The following is a 22,113-nucleotide window of genomic DNA, read 5'->3' on the forward strand; positions in this document are numbered from 1 at the left end:
CTTCGTTTCAAAGGTGTAAAAAAATTTGCGATTGGAGGACGCACATATAAATCGTCGTGAAAAAACAAATTGTGGCATCTACGCTCCTCGAGCGAGTCTGGAGAGAGGAAGAGAACCATTTCGAGTTTTATAATTACTCCCGAAAACTTCGAGCGTACGCGCGCCAAAACTAATTACCGTACGATCAATAATTACTTCGCCACGCGGGAGAATAAAACGTAGGCAGCAAGAAAGTTCCGGGACACTGTCGTAAACAAGTAAATTTCTGTGCCATGCCGAAAATTTAATTGAGTCTCGATTCGCCCTCTCCGTTTCTTCTCCATTATAAATTTTAAAATTTTATAATCCGATGAAAGGAATTCGTGACACGCATTCTATGGGAATGTTAGAAATATTAAAAGTGTTTTTGACAATCCCAAAGAACGTGCCACGGAGTTTCTTTCACCGAATTATAAAATTTAAAATTTTAAATTAAAGATTAATTCTCCTTCTCTCTCATTCCCTCCTTTTTTAGAAGTCATACCTTACAACGATATAATAAACGCTTCTGTCTCTCTTTTTCTTTCTCTTTCAAAAAAGTGAGTGAATCAGAACTCGATTAAGCTTTCAAAATTAAAGTATAAAAATAGGTATAAAAATTTCTCTAGTGTTTTCTTAGCAGTTTTTTTAAAGCGGTAACATAATTTAAAATTTTCTGTCATTGTTAATTTTATTAAAAATTAAAGATTATTTTCTCAAGATTTTAATGCCTTATTCTTTTGCTTATTTGCAATAAATAATCCGTAAATAAGTTTACAAGCCGGAAAAGGCGGAAAATCGACGCTCGAATCTCGATTAGCTTCACGATCGACCATCCTAGAAAAGTAACAAAAGCACACCTTTTAACGCACTTTTATGCCATATAAAGAGAGAAAGACAAAGAGCGCCTTTTCATCGTATGCGCGCATTCTTCACTTCACCCTTCGACGACAGTCATAAATCTAGCCGGCTATTCGGCTTTAATCGGTACTTTTTTGGCGCGACTCTCTCTCCCAGATAGGTGCCTTAAAGGTGGTGAAATCGCTGAAGCGAAAAATCGTAGACTAGCGAAGGTCGACTTACCGTCGACTGGAGCTGTATATCGGTGACGGAAGAGAGAGAGAAGAGAGAGGGTTATCAATTACTACGACGGCGCTTTGGAAAACCGTCCTAATCTATTTTTCCTATCCGCTCGGATTTATGGGAAATGAGGATGATTTGATCTCACCAATTATTTTACTGCTTAAAAATATGAAATTTGATCAACTTTATTCTTTAATTATCGCGTAATATATATCGCACTTCGAAGTCAGTCAGAAGTAAAAAATTTACGATTTTAGGGGAGGAAAAAAACAAATTTAATTCCATTTTTTAAATTTTGAGATAACTAACGCAATTACAATTAAGTATGACATCGTGTTACAATGAAACTTATGCCGTTTCTTGAAGAGGTCTGCTATAATTCATTTGTCAATTCGCTTATGACACTATACATCACCAGGAAACCGCAACATAACCGGTTTTAAAAAATAATGACACTTTCGCTTCGTGCAGCGGATTTCACATATTGAATTATGACACTATTATAAGCACATAGGTAATATTCTAGGTATACTTTTTATGGGTTTAATTCAAAATCGAAATTTTTTAAGTTTTTTTGTGACAGTATTTTTTTTGGAGGTGCGATATGTGTGTACATTCGTTAATATTTTTTCTTTACGGATAGTTGGCAATTACGTTGACTTAATTAAATTATTTGAAATTTTATACATTACTATACATTAAAACAAAGAAAAATGAAATTTTAATGATTTTAGTGTGATATTTATATTAATTCTTAATTTATTACATTGATAAAAATTAAATTTTATTACATCTAAGATATATTATTATATATTTATTGCTATTTAATTTTTAAAGCGATGCAAGCATATTCATGAACGGATTAAGGGTTCACTGTGGTATATCACGCTACAATTTCCATGCTGGTCTCTCAATGCGCGTCAGTTCGATAATAATCGCGATTGTCTTTTAGTGCCTTAAGGAAGACAATCGCAGTGGGCGAACAAGGGGTGAAACGTAAGGAGATAAGAGAGTAGACCACGGTTGACAGGGGAAATTGAATGGGGAAAATCAATTATTGAAGGCTCGTGACATCGTGATCGAATCGTTTGTATGCGCCGCGACTATGCCAAGTTCGTGTTTCCGAAACAGTCTCTTCTCTTAAGAGAGAAAAGGATTGGTTGATAAACAGAAAGAAAAAAGGAATATTTCTCAAAAAATAATATCCGCGTGGAGAATGAATAAAAAACGTGCGGGGAATTAATGTACCATTCCAGACAAAATCATAAAAATGTATCTCATTTTCATATTACATTTGTATCTTGTCCGACATTTTCTGATGATATAATTTTATGCATGGATGTAAACAACAGTTTACAAGTACATGTCGTAATATATGTCGGCGACATAACGTATTAAATTTTGGTCTACGAAGAAAGAAGTACTTTGGCAACGTTTCAAATAATTGTCTTTGATCGTCGACGAGTCAATGTTTAGTGCACATTATCAAAAAAGAGCACATATTGGTTTCAGCAGGGCGATAAAAATCTGGAGAATGTGACACACGAAGAGGCAGTGGCGACCCTGAAGGCGACCCAAGATCGCGTTGTACTTCTAGTTTCCAAGACGGAAAGTGGAATCAACCCCCCGCCTCCTCCTCCAATAGCAACGGACAATTCACTTTCGCCTCAGCCACGTGAGTCATCAAGTTTTCTTAATTTTTTGCGTACATTGTTATTTAAATCGGAATACCACGAAAAAGTAAATATAATAGATAATAATTTTATAATTAGTGTTCTATTTAACATTTAATTACATTTCGGATTACATCAAACAGATCTCATAAGTAAAATATACTTTAATTTATATACTCTACTAAGATATTTATATTTCAAAATTCACTGATTTTTCTTATAATAATTCTTATTGTTAGACAACACGTTCAAGATGGAGCGTTCAGCGCAATATAAAACGTGAAGACAATCTCGTTGACTGTCAATCAAGCAACGAAATAAAATCGCAGGTTTCACGCTGCGATTTTATTTCATCGTTCGTGATTTACGCGACAAGGACGGCTGAAACATTCGCGCCGTGCGCGTTTTAATAATCGACTCTCCGCAAGAAACGCCGGCTCCACTTTCGTCGTCGCACCTAACCGTATTTTTCGTCGCCACTTTTCCATCGCGAGATCTCGATCGAAATAATAATTACGGTATCCTATATTAATTATTCAAAGCCATCTGCCCGACGGGTTGAAATTTAAATCAACCGTGCCTCCCGTATAACCCCTCCGCTGGCTGAAAATAAACGCGAACGAATCCCCGCGATTTCCGCGCATCGAGAGGTGCGGAAATGAATTTTTGATCCGCGGGTTTTCCCCCATCAGCCGGACTTTTACTGACGATCGGACCGTAACTTATTCATCAGTCTCATAAAACGGAGCTCGTAAAGTTCGCATTCCGAAACGCACGCGAGCGGTCTTATCTCCCTTTCTCCGTTTATCGCGTGTGTTATGAATGCGGCACACCGCGCGTCGAAAACGTTCGATCGAGAAAATCTTGAGAGTGCAACGTTAAAATTTCATACCACGGGAAAAGAACGATGTTTCTTCGATTTCGCTAGTGAATTAACGAAGTTACTTTAAGTATTCGTGCGTAAAATTGACGAGCGTATATGTATAGAGATTGATTATTATTGTAAAACTGTAGCGTTTTTCTTTATGTAAAAGGTGAAAGACCGCTTCTCGAGATATTAAAGACATGTCGAGCTTTGCGCCGTGGTTGTATCTTTATTCTACAGCAATATCGCTATATTTATTTTTCTTCAAACGGGAAAAAACAGTCCAGTACAAGCGCTATAGTTCGCCCAACCTCGATGTGAGCGGGAAAAAGCGGACTCGACGGCGGCGGTTTTATGCCGACTGAATTCAAATTGCCCCTTTAATGCTGCGGCATATCGGTGCCCCGCGGGATTATCCGAATATTTGCTTTAATCTCCAGGCGCAACCGGGAGTTTCTCGGAGAAGCCATCTCGATGCGAATAAACAAGTCTGTTCTAGATTGAGATCGCTGTTTTTTATCTCGATCCATGCTTTTTATGCTATTTTTTGCGCAATACTTGTAGGAAGATGAAATTTTAGCGCGTAATATAATATTGTAATGACGATAATAACAAATTACTTATGTATATAATTTATTATTAATAATGTTTAAAATTAATTTAAAATTATATTACATTAATACTGTTATATATTAATAATTAATTTAATATTGCATCATATTTAGGAATGAAACTATTATTTTTTAGATACTAATTTGTCAGTAGGTACTATAATTTGCGATTACGTTTTACTTCCATTTTTGTTTGTATCATATAATATTAATTTTTTTACAATCGTTAAATGTATAATATCCTTAGAGACATGGTTTTAAACTAACTATTATTAATAAAATTATTCTATCGCAGAAATAAAGACAAGCACATATGTCAGCGAATGTTTAGTATCGAACAAATTTGATATTCGTGAAACGCAACGAAGTATGTAGTATCAGAAATAGAAAACGTTGGCGGGATCTGTTGATGATTTTCCGCACATATACTAACTGACCCTAATTTTTTGTTTGCTGCTAGGTAAACAAAACGGCTCCGTGTCTGCGATGGAAAACAACACCGCGGCTCTACCGTACTCGCAAGAATCTCGCCACGCGTCTTCTCTTGCTCTGCACGGCACCGGGACACCGCGAGCAGTTTCCCAAGAGGATGTCTCACGGTGAGTCTCTCTCTCTCGTCTTTTACTATTTTTTGTGAGACCCCACGCGAGTTGACCGTTTTTGGTCAGCATCAATATAGAAGTCCTTTTACGAAAATTGCGGCGCAACATATCCGCCACCGTTCCTCTCTCGCAAGCATAAAACAGGACTCGTTCGCCAGTCACGTCCGATACTTTTGGGATGCACCAAGCTCGCCATCTCTCGTTCGTTTTATACGCTGTTTTCTCGATAATAACGAGAGTCTGTAAATTCAAAAACGTAAATGCGCCGAAGAAATAGACCATTTGTCTTGTGTTCCCGTCGGCTATTTATCGAACTGGCCCGTTGATCATTCGTGCAAAACGTGGTACTAATTTCAAAAGCAAACCGAGTGAAACGGATAAACTGTATCGGACGGATGTTTCCGAGAGGTCGACGAGCAACATGAATCGGTGGAGGGTAAAGAGCTTGCGGTAGGGCCGGTGCGCACGAGAGCTAATTGCCGATAGATTAAGGGCTTATCGAATTGGCCGGACTATGCCATGAAGGTGGGATTGGTCCGGACACATTATGTACCTCTGCTGGAGGCTTACTCACGCCAGTTCGGCTCCTTCTATTGACCTGTCCCTTCGTGGTTAACCCTTCTCGAATACTACTGCGCGCACGAGGTTCCAACATTGCCATGTACCCGGGACTGTCCGGGTTAAGGTCGTCACTGAACATCGCACGAGCGGAATAGAGGATTAGACGAAGCGGGAACGAACTTACTTAGATCGTTATCAAATTATCTCTCTTCCAGATATCTTGCGTTGCATTCTGATGAATCATTTCCTCACACACTCTTAAATTATTTGCGCTTGTGTTTATCCAATTTATCTTTTTATATCGCCTTGTTTTATTTTAGTGATATTTTTACGATATTTTTTGTTAACATATAATTAAAGAGGATTTATTCACCTAATTTAATATGATAGCAAAATGGCAAAAGTTGGTAAAGTCTAATTATACCATAAAATCTCTGAAGAACAATTTTGTTAAGTAATATATAAAATTATTTTCTTTTGTAAACATATATATGCCATAGTTTTTAAGTAATTAGCAGTAATTAAAGATCTTTTCATAAATCAGATTTTAATAGATTAGCAAATACTATCAAACTATATCTTGTAATAAATTTTAAATAAACTTTGTTTTCACATATTTTGAATTTAGGGCTTAATTATAAAGATATATAACGCGTTAAAGATAGGTAAGCTGTGAAAAATAATGAAAAGTCAAAGTTGCATCAGGAATTCTTTTTTAATAGTTTTTACAATGATGGAGGAACATTCTGTAGAGAAGTTACATCTACACAACGTTTTATTTTTACGTGAAAAATTACTTACACATTTTTTTCTTATTTTTGCGATCGATTTGATATATCCCTTAATTTTGTTAAAGAGAATATAATGTAATATATTGAATTATCCGCCTGAATCTTGAAAACGTCGCATATATTTTGGAATATTACATAGGAACGAGGACATTTCGTTTCTATGACGCACACAATAAATCCAATTTAATCTATTCTAATCTTCTATTTGCTCAAAGAATCCCATTGATGACAGTGAGATCTATGAGACATAGAAAATTTAACTTCGATTGAGAGAAAGAGACTTTAAAGTAGCGTACGCGAGGAACTAATTGTATAATCTTGATTACTATTCCTACCGGACTGCTGGAAGTTATTCCACAGTTAAACATTACCATGAATGGAATATTTCATTAAGCCGACCAGCCGCCGCGCCGCGAAAATTTCGCGCACCTGTGCGCCGCCGACTCGGTATCCATTTATACAGTTTTCCGAGCTGCATATAGACTCTGCCACTCGCGTTATTTTCTGAATACGAATCTCATTCAGCGAATCTCATTTCTTCTCTGCTTTTCATTTACTAATTAATGATTATGTGATAACGCCTATGCACAATAATTATTGAAAAAGCATTCGCTGTTTGTCACGTTTATTTAACGTCAAATTTAACAAGCTTGAAAAGGCAATGTTAAAATAACAAAGTATAAATATATAAAAATAGAATTATATTTTTTTTTTTTTATACATATATATTCACACCTCGCGTCACGGAAAAACAATTCGCGTGCTCACACCGAAGAGGGAAATATCACGAAAGAAACAAAGCTCGCTCGTACTCGGTGGACTGTAATTTTTATCTCGTTTGATTGGAACAATTCCGGGCGTTGATTGGCGAACTCGTCTTTGTTTTCCGCGGCTTCGTATGACGTGTACGCGTTGCGGTTCGAAAAGTTCTCCGCGAGTAAATTTCTTGCTCGCTTTTTCATTCGCATAGTTCGTCAAACACGTCTCGTCGATACTACCGCGCCGAGCGCGCCGAATGCGCCGCAAAATGCAATGCAGATGCATTTTTGTTGCGCAGTGCTCCGTATCGCGACGGATGCTCGCGACACGTCCGCAAATGTGCGTTTTTAATTACTCGAGCGTGTCCGAGGACGCCGCATTCAGTTGCCTATAGTTACATAGGTCGTAAATACGTCATAAAAGCTTCAACGTAATTTATTGATGCCCAGGTGCCGTATTTATTTGTGGCCATATATTTCTGAAATTAATCACAAGTCCACGCAATTTATTCCCTTTTTTTTTTTTTTTTTTTAATAGTCGCTTAAGGATTCGCTTAATCTTTTGAATTTTTCATTAATCACGACTTTTTCAATGCGAATGATATTATAATTAGTGTAATACCCATTCCCTGGCGGTATATAATCTGCCGCATCATGTATATGCACGCGAGCGGATATATTCGGGTGTGGATGTAGCGCCACGCGCGCAGCTGCATCTCCGAAATACGGGCCAAGGTCACAACTGGCCCGGGTCACGAACGAGCTACCGGATCCGACCAATCTCTCGCTTACGTGATGCAGCATCCTCTCTGCATCGATCCGAATGCATCCCACTGCATCTTCGTCAAATATACTGCCGAATTCTCATCGTTACGATACTGTTTACCTTCTTGTATCAGCAAGAAATTTATTGCGAAATTTAACATAGTTCAACAACCGAGGATTAGGCTATTCTAAATGACAAAAAATCAATTTGAGGGGAACCGAAAGAAACATTCGCCAAGTTTTTCGATTCGAATAAATAACTGACGATTTGTTTATCGCGATGCCATAACGTTATAACGTCTTAATTATCATGAATAAGCTCGCATAACTTTTTGAGTCTGCCAGAGTTCCTGAGTTTCAAAGGGAGAAAGACTCCGTCGCTACTCTTTTCAGAATTATCATACCATTTTTATTTTGTGACGCCTCCCGAGTACGCGACGTGTTATGACTTATCACGAGCGCTTTGCTCGGTAGCTTTTGATGGTCAACATAGAACTCCTTCATCCGGTTCATTGTGTCGCCACCCTCGTATGTGACGGCGCAAATTTAATTTCTTCTGTGGCTCTTGTCCCGTCGGACATCCTGGCCGGAGATGTCCGGTCCAGGGCTAGGAAACTCGTCGTCCTCCCGTGAACAATAGTGCTTTAGGTGCGAGAAGGATGTCGTGAAAAATTTGTTCAACAATTTCGTATTCAACCGGAAATACCGACTGTACGAATGCAAAAACTTCACGAATTAAGCGTGTTCTTTTAATACAGGAATAAATTATTATTATTGCAAGTAAATATTAACGCGCATTAAACATTCAGAGAAGATTTTTTCATATTTTATTTTTACATATTTTATACTTTTTGAGTTTTTTTATTTTGGTTAATATATAACTTTAGATATTATAATTTTATTACTATATAGAAGCAGTATATAGAGCAATTTTTGCTGTCAATTTTACCATTTCAAGTTAGTTTTAGTGCTTCAAAAAATATATATTTCTTTATCTCTATTCAAATTATATATTCTTCACTTTTCTATATTTTCTTCTCTTCATTTCTATGTACTTTTATAGTCTTGTATAATATTTTTGCGAAATTTGCAATACTATTCTATTCTATTTTATTCCGCTTTTGTTTTATATATATTATAAAACAAGAATCTGCTTTCTGAAGATTTTTTCATCTGTTTTGTGAATAAATATTATTTTATCGTAAAATTATAACGTTGCCGCGCAAACTTGTGGAACAATGCGATGCGGATAATCCTCTCTTAACTTATTTATGGACATTTTAACGTTTTAATGCATGGGCTCTCCGCAAATTTTGCACTTCGGCAATACGTGACGATGCTTATCGGAAGCCGGAAGCATGTGAACTAAAGTGCGGATAAAGAACGGTTTTGCGCTGAACAATTTCCAGGGATGCGGCAGCTTTTGCATTGAAGAATAATGGATTCCCTATAGTACGAGATGATCCCATATTATTTGGCGGGGTGGCTACACTAGCCAGGAATTTTCTACGAACTTCCCGGGGAAGTCCCTCGAATTCCCTTTCTTTTTTACCTGTTCTTTTCTTTCTCACAGACATGACACCGAGAATTGTTGCATTGTTCGCAGAACTTCCTGGATTTTTGCGAATTTTCTTGTCACACTTTTTATGCGCAGTTACCTGCGCATGTTTCCGAAAACGGTGAATATTTCTTACTTCTAATTTGCGAAACTCGACGACAGTTAAAAGGAGTTATTGTGTCTCTTTTGTTTCCTATAACATTATTTTGTGTTTCAATTCGTGGGTCGTTTAATCAAAAGTCGATATAATAAATGGATTTTTGTAATTTCTTTTTTTGACATGAATTTTAATGTAAAAGGACAAACTGTGCATATATTACCATTTATATTTTTTAACTATTTTTTTATAATTTTTTGACATTATTTTGGCATTACATTGCTAAAATGCGTTTAGTGATAAAAATGATGCTTTGTAATAAAATTGGCATGCTTTTCGATAGTTAGTTGAACAATAGGTTAAAATTTATTTAATTCTTCTTTGTGGTAAACTGTTTCCATTGTAAAATAAATCTGTTACCATAGCACGCACAATGCCATGGTATGAGCCTTTGAATCGTGCCATCTGCAGCGAAATATGCGCTCGCTACCGCATAACGGGTGCATTTACAGTTTGTTTAATTTACAGTCCACGACCCAATTCCGGACTGTTCTGTATAATGTATCGTTTGTTGCGGCACGATCTCTGGAGAGCCGTTGTCTAGGAAACGTGGCATTGCGAGGCACGTTTAAACCGTAGAAATTTAAACGATAAACATTTCTTGGAATTAAACGATTTAGCCAAGAAAGAAATGTCTTTTTGTTCAGTTTATCGCGTTACGGAAATAAAGCAGCGTATATTTCCAATTATTTTCTGTTTTCAGTTTTCCATATAAAGCGCTCGCATGAACAAATACACAAAAATAGAAGTAACGTATCGATCAAAAGCGGAAGTTAGCTCTGTGAATAAAACACGATATAATAGTCATGTATTCCAAGAGTTACAAGTGATGAATATTTTCAATCGTATTTCACGCATATGTATCTATTATAATTAATTATTGTATTATAATTAATCAGTACATCGTATAATTAGTTTGAAAACTATTTCTTTATGGAAGTTCTACATGGAGGTTATTAGTTAAAGATTAGTTAAAAGAGATACGTTGGATTATATTGAAAATTATAATTTTTGAGCATTAAAACATATCTTCTGTTAGAGTTAAAATACGAAAAAGTGAAAAATAGGGAGAGAATTACAGAAAGAAGATTGCTGGGATCGCAGCCTATTAATCTTGTGTCAGTGGCAGTTCACAATCGCGAAAAGAAAGTGACATCGATGTCAAGAGACTTATAGTGGTGATCGAACGAAGGATGCGGTCTGTCGCTATTTTTCGCGAGTTTCGCTGAAATGGTCGTTTCCGCGGTCTGGTTATCGGCGGTCGACGGTTAACGAGCCGGCGGCCGGAGTGCCTGGTGCAGAAATGACTTGTAACTGCGTAACTGGCGAACGTCTGTACGGACTCGTTGGGTTCACAGACCAATAAGTCTTCCGGTGGCGGCGGTGGCAGCGTGCGATGTGATAACGCTGGCTCAGCCGTCCCAACGTCGTCGCGACGCCGCCATAAGACGCCGTCGTCGAGAGAAAGGAGGGAATTTCTCGGTTGCGCTCGACTGTGATGCTGCATGGCGTCGTTTGGTGGCGTTCGTTTTCGCGAGCCGCACAAGATCTCGCATATCACCGATATCAACGCCGTCGAGTCAGCGCGTTATTGGTCCCTCCTCTTTCCTTTGCGCTGTCGAGAAAGATAAAAATTTTACTTAACACATGGCACAGATTTCACCTGCTAGTGGAAGGGAAAGAGGATTTCAAGAAACGAAGGGATGATGAAGCATAGACAATAGCATTTTTTATTTAATTTTTGACTGTCTAAATTATTTTTGAGCGACGTTCCACATATAAAAATAAATCAATATAAATAAAGGATAAATAATAAATTTATCATTTAAAAATGCAAAGTTGTAATGACACATCAAGCATAGCGTAAAGTTAACAAAATATATTTTTTAAAGTGGTATACTCACGTATAAAAGCTTTTATGATGTAACTTTTATATGACATGCGCGTAAAGCTTCTTACTAGCAGTCAGAGCTGGCGGGTTATCATTGGCGTTGAGTATCTTTGGTATTTCATTAACCAGCTGATGGAAGTTATGTCGGAAACGTGAAAGTGGAAAAGCGACGCGTTTCTCCTATAGCTACAGGAACGATATCGACCCTTCACGAGACGGGAGGTCAAACAACATTTCGCGAGGAAATTCTTTTCGCAGATTCTTCCACGGCGAAAGCTGCGGGATTGAAAAATTTCCAGTTCAAATTCGCGCTGTCGTGCGTCGCGTAAATTTTTTGCATTAATTTTAACGTGATGCGTAAGGCACTCTTCGCGGAAGTTGCGCGAACGGATTCGACGTCCGTCGTCTGCAGCAAAGTCGCTCGTAAAACTCGATATCAAGCGAAGATAGAGCGGAGATAGGGACGGGCAGGGTTCAGAAGTAAAATGAAACGTGTCATCGCGCGGCTAAAAACCAGGCAAAGTGGATTCCGGAAACCAATTAAACTTGCACGAACCCGAAAGCTGTTCCGCAACCCTTCTTCGATACTCGCCGCTTCTGTCTCTCCCTTTGCTATCGCCGAAATTCCCTGATGGAGCAACAGGGAACTCCAATTTATTTTGCGTTTATCTTGGAAATTTCATTTAAAAGAGTCTTACCACGACCACGAATCATTTTCCTTACGATGTACGTAATAACTTCTTTTTTACATTAAAAACTATCAATATTTGACATAATTGAATTTTTTATTTTTTACTTAAACATTATATATGTATAATAAAATTTAAGAATACATTTAGTTTTGTAGTATTTGTATAACATAGTCTGTCGAATGCAAAATAAATTGTTTTTATAAATCAATATCCTTAAAAATGTATATGTAAAAATGTATTTCCAATAAAAAGATTATAGGAACATACAACATTGCGACATTTAAAGCGCACTAGAAGGTCGAGGGATCAACGATTATACATACAAACTAACTCATTAAAGTAAATTATTATTTGAATTATAGATATATTAATTCGAGAATGCTAATGAGAGAGGAATGGTTATTATCAATTTGTATGATTCGGTATATAAAACTAGAGGATTAAAAGATTAATACGCAGAAACAAATAAATAAGCACAATGCAATATTGATAATCGGTCATAATTAACAACCATGCAATATGACGACAATTATATGTGGAGTATATTATTATTCAAATCTCTCTCCAAATTTTAGATTTCCAATTTGTTATTTTATTAAAGTCCTCTACTTTCTATATAGCTCTTTCAAATTTCTCCGCGCTATCCAAGCTTCGCGAAAACAAAAATTAGTTCATTTATCTTTCCGTACCGCATATAACGTCTTCCCGCATCACTCAGCTAGAACTGGTATTCTGTCATATCGTTTCGACATGTTCTTTTTGCGCCTCTTCTCTGGTTGGATGAGAGACCTGTCAGTTTCGCGGAAAGCTCGTAATTAAATCTTCCGACGAGGCGTACGACTAATCCGGAAGTCCACCATCCTTTTTCCAGGAACACGTACGCGCGCGTGCACACATAGACGCGGGCGCAGTACGTTGCGCCCACACACGCCGCAAAAGCTTTGAGAGAAAACAAGTGGTCGGCGTTATTAATGGCTGTCCTTTCGTCGCGAAGTGTGGACATTGCGAATTAATCAAAAGCATCTCGCTGTCGTGCCCCGAAATTGGAGCGAGATAATCTGGCCTTTACTCTTTGAGGCCCCTTTAAAAAACGTGATTAATGGTTTTAAGGTCAAATCGTTACGACATCTGAATCATTTTTTACATTGACCGCTCGATCCACTGATCTCACCTCGAAGACACATGAAATGAACTCATACTCGACTTCCCTTTCGTAATTTAAGGTCAGGGTGAAGATTTTACTAGTTTTTCCGTCCACATGGATGCTTTCAATCTTATCTCCGTTTTACTGCTATCATTAAGCAAACTTTTCACTGATATTTTTTGAATGTGAACGGATGAGCAGTTTAATCCAAAAGTTAAATAAAATAAATATGATAAATTAACTTCTCACGCTCACTGTCGAATCTGACACTTTTTTATATGTATATCCAAAAAATAGTGAAAATAATTTTCGTCGAAAAGCCGAATTACGTTCTCGCTTTAATGCACGATCTGCGAATTTTGATCCCTAGGATGTTATAAGAATTCGAGGATGATCATGAATATCATTTATTACCATTTAATATTTGCGAGATGAGAGTTTTGCCGCGAAGAAATTTTATTTTACATGTTAAAGATCTTTGTAACTATTCGTAGGGAGTAGGGACGAATTTTCCGTTTTTATCATCTAATTCCAAATTGATAAGGCACGGTAAGATTATTCTGTTATCACGTAGACTGGTCGAAAATACTTCTTTTCAGTCGTATCTCACGTTCCATTTAAATGCCGTCCTACTGTTCACGCGCTTTTCATCGCAATCAGCGTTTACCGCGTCTAAAGTGCGCGCTGTTACGCAAAGTCTCTAATATCCAGTGCTAGCGCACATCCTCTCAACACGCGAGAGAAATTACAGCACATCCAGGCGAGCGCGGAATCGCGTTAGGCGAGTTTGTTACGGTGCTCAAAAGATCCTTTTGAGGACACTGCCGAGAGACCGAAGCCAAGTTGGTGAAATCTGGCGACGGATTCCACCCGAAAGCGCGTGTTAAGCCAACACTTCTCAAGTCGCTCTCTTGGCCGACGAAGCTTGTACGTTCATTAGGCAAGTTTGCAACGTTTTCGGTGTCCGTTGGAAGCGACAGTCGGCGGGCCTATCCTGTTTGCCCCATACGTACTGTGTATGTATCCTTCGCCGGTCTCGAAACTCGCGGGACATAACAGTTGTGGAAATTTGGCGAATGCTCGGTGATCCAGTTACCAGCCGTTGAATAATATCTGTTGTTAGTTGCTGGCGGCGACTCGGTATGTTGGCGAATTAATCGACTCGGTAAACTCTAAGTCCAGATTTGTCAATCTTGCGGGGACTCAGCTTGAACGGGACGTGAGTGTCGCTGAAGTTTACCGAAGAAGATGATGAATCTCTCAGGCGCATATCGCCGTTGTTGAAAACGAGATTGTTAAGCAGCGATGGACAGTAGATTGATGGACAAATTGAAATCATGGCGATAGTACTAACTTTATACAAAATCTAAAGTTGAGTAAACTAATCGATATGAATGAAATCACTTCCCGTAAGCTTATACTATAGTGTATATTTTGAGGAATTTGGAAGTAAATTACAGTTTATATATTTTATAATCAATGATGTTTATATTTTTCCACGTATTACTAATTATTTACCATTTTATCAGCAATCCTTTTAATCTTTTTTGTATCAGAAATTGCAATTATGACGAATATACTTATACAATAAATGCATATAAGCGTATAGACCGAGCTACTATATAACTCAATTTCTCTTTGACGGATAGAAATTCTCTGTGGTGAATTTCGCGGTGCAGAATTACCGCGAGACACAATGACAGTATTGCAACGACATATCAATCGCGTGACGTCGCAAATTTACATAATATGACCGACGAAACGTCATAATACGCATAATTCTCGCGCGCGAGCGTAAATTATTAGCGTCGCGCGGCGGCAACGAAGTTGCGGCGCAGATCGGCAAGGCGACAGATCGTTATGTCAGAGCGATCGCATCTCCCGATCCAAGAGGCATCGTATACGCGCGTTTGCGTTCGTGCGTGCTTACGTGCATTCGCGGGTAACAATGTGGGAAGGACGGTTGCGCAACCACGCCGCCAGTTATGCGATTAATGCGCGTGCTATTGTGCCGAACTGTGTCACCAAAGTGCATACGGAGATCGGGAGCGCTTCTGGGACGCGCGATACCGCGATAAGCGAGGTGTTCTAGTGGTGAACAATAAGCTTCGAAGCGCCGACCATTCTAACAAGCGCTGTCTCGTTGCGTTCCTCTCGAACTGTGTGCATCAGCGGCTTTTCAATTAATGTGTTTTATTTACGATTTTCTTAAATTATGTGATTTTTTCTACCTAAGAGTTTCATCAAGCACGGTGTTTCTTTTTGTCTCTCTTATTTTTATTTTAAAGTATTTTAGTAATTTTAAATCTTAAATAAGGTAAATCTGATGCGTGTTTATACCTTTTACTGTCCACACACGATTAACGTTTGTAAATAATATATATATTAGATGCTAGAATATTTCATTAGATATAAGATTACGGATATAAATATTTAAATACAGAAGTCATACTTATCGAACTATCGGAAGAACTATGACGAATAACGATTCCCATCGAGCTTACTAATAACTTACGGATGACTCACTCGTTTACTGATTCACTAACTCTCGCAAATCCGTGTCACCGTTCGTGATGTGCCAGACAAGAAACGACAAACGTACATACGTAATTTAAATATAATGAAATTAGTGATATACCCGTTTCACATGATAGAATTAAAATTTTAAAACTAGTTCAAATTTTTAGATCAAATTTTGTCACGATAAAAATTAAATGCTCTTTAATGCAATAGTAATTAAAGACTATCTTGATACTGGATTGATTGAATAACCGATATCCGATAGTATCATAATTTGATGATATAGAACGAATAGTCATTAACGAAGATCGACATTCCGAATATTCGCTAATGACTCATTCGATGAAATCACGTATTCTCAGCGTGAATGGCATAAATTTTCACATTCCAACGATGCGAAAGGAAATTCCAGTCAAATAACGAGAAATCGAGAGAGAGAGAGAGAGAGTTGTGGTACAATATTATAGAAATAAGATAGAAACGATGATGAAAAATATTTTCAGTACAATATTATAATAAACGAAAAAAGGACTATTAGATTTTTTTATTGAAACATAAATTAACTACTGGTGTGTAATTAAGTGTAATCTAAATTGAGATAATAAAATGAGATAATTATAAAAATAATTAATATAATTAAGCAGATAATATATAGCGAAGTTATTATATCTGTTATTATATAGTACGATTTAGTATGAAATTTACTCGCCTGGTGCAACTGGCATTTTTTTTCAAGTCATCGATAAATTATTTTATCATCCTCGAGTAAGTGCGATAAATTTTTCACGAAGGTGTCAATCCAAAAAAATGCCGCGTTGCATATCCCAACCGTCGTTTTATTACATTTTCACGAAACATGTTTGCAATTTATGGAAAATGACAAGCACTCGCGAATTCTTGCCAAATATTGATCTTTCTGCTATTTTGAAAAAAAAAAGAAAAAAAGGTTAGTTTTTTATACTTGTATTGTAATGCATCTGATAGGAAATAGAAGGAAAGAAAAGAAAGATTCAAGATCAGTTTTAAATCAAATATAATAAATAAAAATTGTACTCAAGTTTCTAAATATAATTATTTGAAGTTATTCCACATTACAATGTGCAGCTACTACTATTTCTTCGTCAGAGATTCTTTTTTGCGAAAAATGACTGATAATTAATAATATATACTTATACTTTTTCAAACTTGAATAATTTCTGTAGACCTTGCATTATCCCGACTAGAAATTAAGGTAGGATCCAAATGAGGATCATATAAGGTTTGCCTGATTTAGTTGTCGGGACCTGATACTATTGCCTTATCAGGACCCAAATAAGCACGTTTCCCTATAAGGTCCTTATAAGTTATCATAATCATGCCCTTGTAAAATTATATTAGGTCCTCATAAGGAAAATGTGGTCATAGATAGGTAATCTGAAGGGATCCTGATAACGAATATATATATACGACAGCGAGTTTGTCTTGTTAGCGGTTGTCAAAATATAAATAGACACAACATTGAAGAAATAAAAATGATCTTGATATTTCATACATAAAATCTTTCTAGTAATTTATATTGTTTATTATTTCATATTGTTTTATTAAATTGAGAGAGAGAGAGAGAGAAAATGTATTTTTTTATTTATATGTAATAGCCATCAAACTTAAGCGTAAGTGTTATTCTTTGATTTTTAAGGTCACTTTTCTTAAAAGTATATATGACGTTTTATGCGAAAGTTTAAATTCTGATTTTATTTTTTTATATTATATCTTCTTTTCGGCAATATAAGATCTATTTTAAGACTTCCTGTATATACATAAGTAACAATATTGCAGCCGTAGAGGGAAATCAAGCAGGTACGTGCCTTCGTTAGGCGTTTCTCGGGAGACGTGTCGGAATGCCATATTATACGTGCTTTACTGTTTGCACTTCGCGTTAGAAATCGCGTCTCACTGTCGTCGTCCTCGTCGTCGCTGTCATTTGCGGTTACCGACATCCTGTCGCTATCGATGTACGTATGCATACACATATGTAAGGCCGGTACAGTGGCCGACAGTACAGCAGAGTATAGCGATATACCGTTACGCTATAACGGAGACAGAGTAGAAAGTCCTCAATCCCGTGCGGCCGTCGCGCCAGATCGATCCTCTTCTAATTGCGAGACCGTCGTTAACCCTCGCAATTTTCTCCCGATCCTGCAAAAGTAAAAATACAATAAATTCCGTGTGAGAAATCGACAGACTGACAGACGGACAAAACTGATGATCTCGAGCCGTTCTCGATGAATCTAGGCCTCGTCTAGCCTCTATCTAGATTGATTATTATCATTAGTGATCCTCTTCCTCCCTCCCCTCTCCTCTTTTCTCACTTACTCACTCCCTCATTTGCTATTTCTCTAACACAATAAACATTTCAATCTATAAATATATAAATCATAATTAAAGTAATAGCTCTTTTAATTATTTACTGTTGTTTTTTGGAGACATTTTGCATTCCTAACGAATTCTTTCATTCTTTAATAGGCGCAGTATTTCGGGGAGTAAGGAATTTGAGTTTGAATTTTATGACGAAAGAGATACACTATACCTATGCCTCTCGACACGTCATCAAAATTTTTGACGATACCGTTCATACCGTTCCTTCTTCTTCTTATCAAACTGTATTCTCACTGTACAATCTCGGCGTTATCGAAGCGTATTCGGCTGGAAATGCAATAATAACCGGTCGCGGGATCACGGGAAAGGGAGCCATCGATGAAGAGGAACGTCGTACCTCCCGCGCGCGTTGCATTCGTAATCGAGCAGCACGTCCTTCTCTCCTCTCTACTTCGGTTACGCTATCGTGTCAGAATCATGAGTCAGAAAACGGTGGCGTGGCCGGCGCGGTGGAAGGGAAGGGTCCTCTCCTTCAACCTCGAGACCACCTCGACACTTTTCACGATACGTTCTTACGCCGTGCATCTACGCGACCGACACGTGTTTATCGTGTGTCTCCTGTGCATAGTCAGGAGATCTGGCGTGCAACGTGCGAGCGCATAAAAGACAAGTGAGGAGTGACCCGATTAGCTAGCGCTTTGTGCAGCTGGCGCGAAGTGAGTTATTATGATAACGATCGTAGACCTCGCTCGCGAGAGTCGCGAGTGAAGCATACGCGATAAGGATACATGTATATATCCTGAGTGTAACGTGTTGCGGTAACTAGCGAGTGAGAGATAACCACCACGCCGTCGCCGCGTCGTCGCGACATATACGCGTGACAAAGTATGAGAAGATGATTATGTCACGTGCTCGTAGCTTAACGTACAGGATTGAAAGAAGGTCCTGCAAAAAGCGCTCTCTCGATCGCGTTATCAGTGTTAACGTATGACGAAACGACGCGTACAATGCAGTGTCACGAGGTACGTCAATAACGAATGCGATCGATCAGCTGGCAAACGATCGTTATTCCTCGCTTCGTGTGCAGCGTCACGAATTCAAAGTGAGTGCATTCGGCGATGCGATCGTCTGCGCGAGCCTTCTTCGGTTATAATATCGGAGTAAATTAGTCATCGATTAACATATTTATAAGTACATACATGCAAGCGCACGCCCGACGTACCTAATTTATATTTCACGACCCACTATTAATCCCATTGTTCGCGACACGTATATATATATATATAATTTCGAGTTCCGTTACAAGTTCTGGAATAATTCAGGAGGGAAGAGATATCCATGGGGAGAGAGAGATTCGTCGCGCAGCTTTCCGCCGTCGATGGCGAAGCGCGAGGCAACTATTTGCCTTGGCAGTGTCGTTCCGCATCGACAGTTTTCACGACCCCGTTGCGCTCGCCTCTTTCGTGCCTTCCGCGCCCGTTCCGCTCGTCCGATCGCAGTATATTTTCCAGCAACCGGTATATCCGCGCCGACCGTGCGTGTTGCATTGTGAATGCACGCGAACGCGCACTCCGTCGCGCGATACAATCGGCGCGGCGGCGACGGGATCGGGAGATGCAGCGACGCGTACCTGCTTGCCTGCATGCCTGCTTCTGCCTGCATGCCTGTTCTCCCTGTGCACGACACCACCAATGCTAAAAATAAACTTCATCGACAATAATGTGATTTATTCCGATTTCGGGTGAGCGAGCCACACGGCGTGCTGCGGTTCGAAACCGCAGGCGATTTACTTATTTATGACTTTAAAATACAGGAACCTTATTGAAAACCTATTTTTAGGACACTTTCTGTATATGTTTTTATTCTTTATATATTTATTTTATATAACATAATATCTGTAAAAAATATTTTGAAACAATTTTAATAAATAATTTGTCCACTTAATATAAAATATCATGTTAAAATTTTCATTTAGCTGATCAGCTTAAATCGTATTAACATATAAAATTTTTAACATGATATTTTATATTAAGTTTGGTTCTTAGACAAATTATTTATTACAATATTCTTTTAAAATATTTTTTTATTACAGACACGTAGTTGAAAATAATATTATATTTATAGTACCAGGGGGTTTGTCATACCTCGCCTTAATAACACCGGGTTGATTCTTAATTCATGACATTGATGCCGTCTTTGAATATCTACTCTTTGAGAACAGAGAAAGGCATTTTTATTGATATTCATAATGTGCCATCGAAAATAATATCTTAAGATAAAATAAGTGTTTATAAATAACATTTAACAGTAGAAATGAAAGAAGGATGTGAGCAGTGCCGTGATTGACAATGCGAGTTATGGGTTAATTAGCCCGCAGAAAATAACTTATCCCACTGTCAACCGGACGTGCCGCATTCCGTTTATCGATCGTGATGGTTAATGTGTGATGATTTGTTGACTCGCTCTCTGCAAATAATTCCGTATTCACTGCGAGTATGCAGTAGCTAGCAGAGAAAAATGCGCGCAATTAACATGGAGTCAAGAGTCAATTATATACGACTCAAAATGGCCTTGCGAGGTATGTGTTACGTCACAGATTCACAGCTCGTTAGTAAGATCACAGCGTTCCATGGCCGTTTCCTTCGGACGTTTGCGTATAGATATGTCAGTTATCACATATTATAAAATCATAAAATATCGTGACGCAAAACCAATTGATTTGAAATTGCGTATTTTGCGTACGTAAATCTAGCTCATTCCGTGTAAATTTCACAAAGCGATCATAGGGTACGTCGTATTTTTCAGTGGCACAAATAATTCAGCGATAAAAATCAATTTAAAATACTTTAGGAATATAATAATGTCATGCCTGTCAAAATCTGTCATAATGACAGCAGGAACTGCCCGTAACATGTAGAGCCTCCCCATTATGATTTTCTCTCTCTCTCTCTCTCTCTCTCTCTCTCTCTCTCTCTCTCTCTCTCTCTCTCTCTCTCTCTCGTGTTATGCAAATGACAAGTCAAAAGAATTTATGAAATTAGAACACAGCAATGCATGCGTCATTTGTTTTCACAGTAAATTAAAAAAATATTTAAAAAATAATTATATTACATATATAAAGATATTACATATTTTTACAATATAATCAAAACTTTTCGTCGCACATTATGTAATACATAAGCAAATACTATGCTTTTGATTTTTTAATGAGTTTTTAATATAAATTTTGTGTATTGTCAATAATATATCATTTTCTCTATTTTCAACTCGCTTTTCGATATATTTATACTATTTTAATTTTTTTTTTTTTTCTTTTTTTTTTTTTTTAATACACTTTCTTAGAATGCTCTATTTTCAATTTTCTTTTAGAAGCATCATATTCCCATCTCGTTTCTCGAAGAATCTTTCTATAATTATTATGACTTTAGTAAAATTATATTTTTTAAGATTTAATAATGTTTTATTTATTTGTTAATAATATTATTTTATCCAATGAGAGAACGATTACATTACAATTTTTATATATAACTAATTTATAAATATTTATTTTTCAACATGTATCATTCCGAGAGAGGAATATGTTATGATTGTCTTCATTTGAGGATAAGGAATAAAATAACACAATATTACTTGCGCTATTAACTACTCAGCATGCAAGCTGTCAAATTATATCATCTCCGCGATGACATTTTCTCGTGATACGAAGTAAGCATGACGTATAACAAGAACATCACGGAGCAATAATGATATTTGATTCAACTTTACATGTAGTTTTTAAGAGCGAATTTATTATTTCACGATGTTTGCATATTTCACGAAGTTTATGCGATGCGCGCGTTTCGCACACGGCAGTTGTATTTTCACGGATAAACGAAAATCTCGCTTTTTTTTTTTTTTAAGTGTCACTAGAGACCTTGTCTGTTTTGGTGTAAAACGCATAAATTTCTCATTTTGGCCGGTCGTAAAAAACAGTAGAGCTGGGACAGTTTGGACAGTTTATTGTGCTTCGGCGACCGACTATCAAAGAAAAAAATCAGTGATAACTCGTGAAAAAAGCGGCACTCTCGTG

General features: G+C 37.5%; 1 protein-coding gene and 1 long non-coding RNA gene across 10 annotated transcripts in view; one reads left to right on the top strand and one right to left on the bottom strand.

Moving 5' to 3' along the window:
* Positions 1-22,113, top strand: part of LOC143900330 (disks large 1 tumor suppressor protein-like) — a 332,595-nt gene that overhangs the window by 264,733 nt on the left and 45,749 nt on the right. For 8 of the 9 annotated variants that reach the window (XM_077411537.1, XM_077411543.1, XM_077411545.1 and 5 more), the window contains 2 exons: positions 2,614-2,776; positions 4,711-4,849. In XM_077411537.1, coding sequence (XP_077267663.1) covers positions 2,614-2,776; positions 4,711-4,849 — 302 coding nt within the window. The remainder of the gene's footprint in view (positions 1-2,613; positions 2,777-4,710; positions 4,850-22,113) is intronic. The other variant, XM_077411538.1, reaches the window with a different exon arrangement.
* LOC143900339 (uncharacterized) lies at positions 17,287-18,856 on the bottom strand. Its single transcript, XR_013257760.1, has 2 exons — positions 18,256-18,856; positions 17,287-17,864 (listed from the first exon to the last, which is right to left on the bottom strand). It is a non-coding gene; the product is annotated as an uncharacterized LOC143900339 (long non-coding RNA).

Source organism: Temnothorax americanus, unplaced genomic scaffold, assembly GCF_048541705.1.
Source record: "Temnothorax americanus isolate GAGA-0224 unplaced genomic scaffold, ASM4854170v1 Scaffold3, whole genome shotgun sequence".
NCBI lineage: Eukaryota > Metazoa > Arthropoda > Insecta > Hymenoptera > Formicidae > Temnothorax > Temnothorax americanus.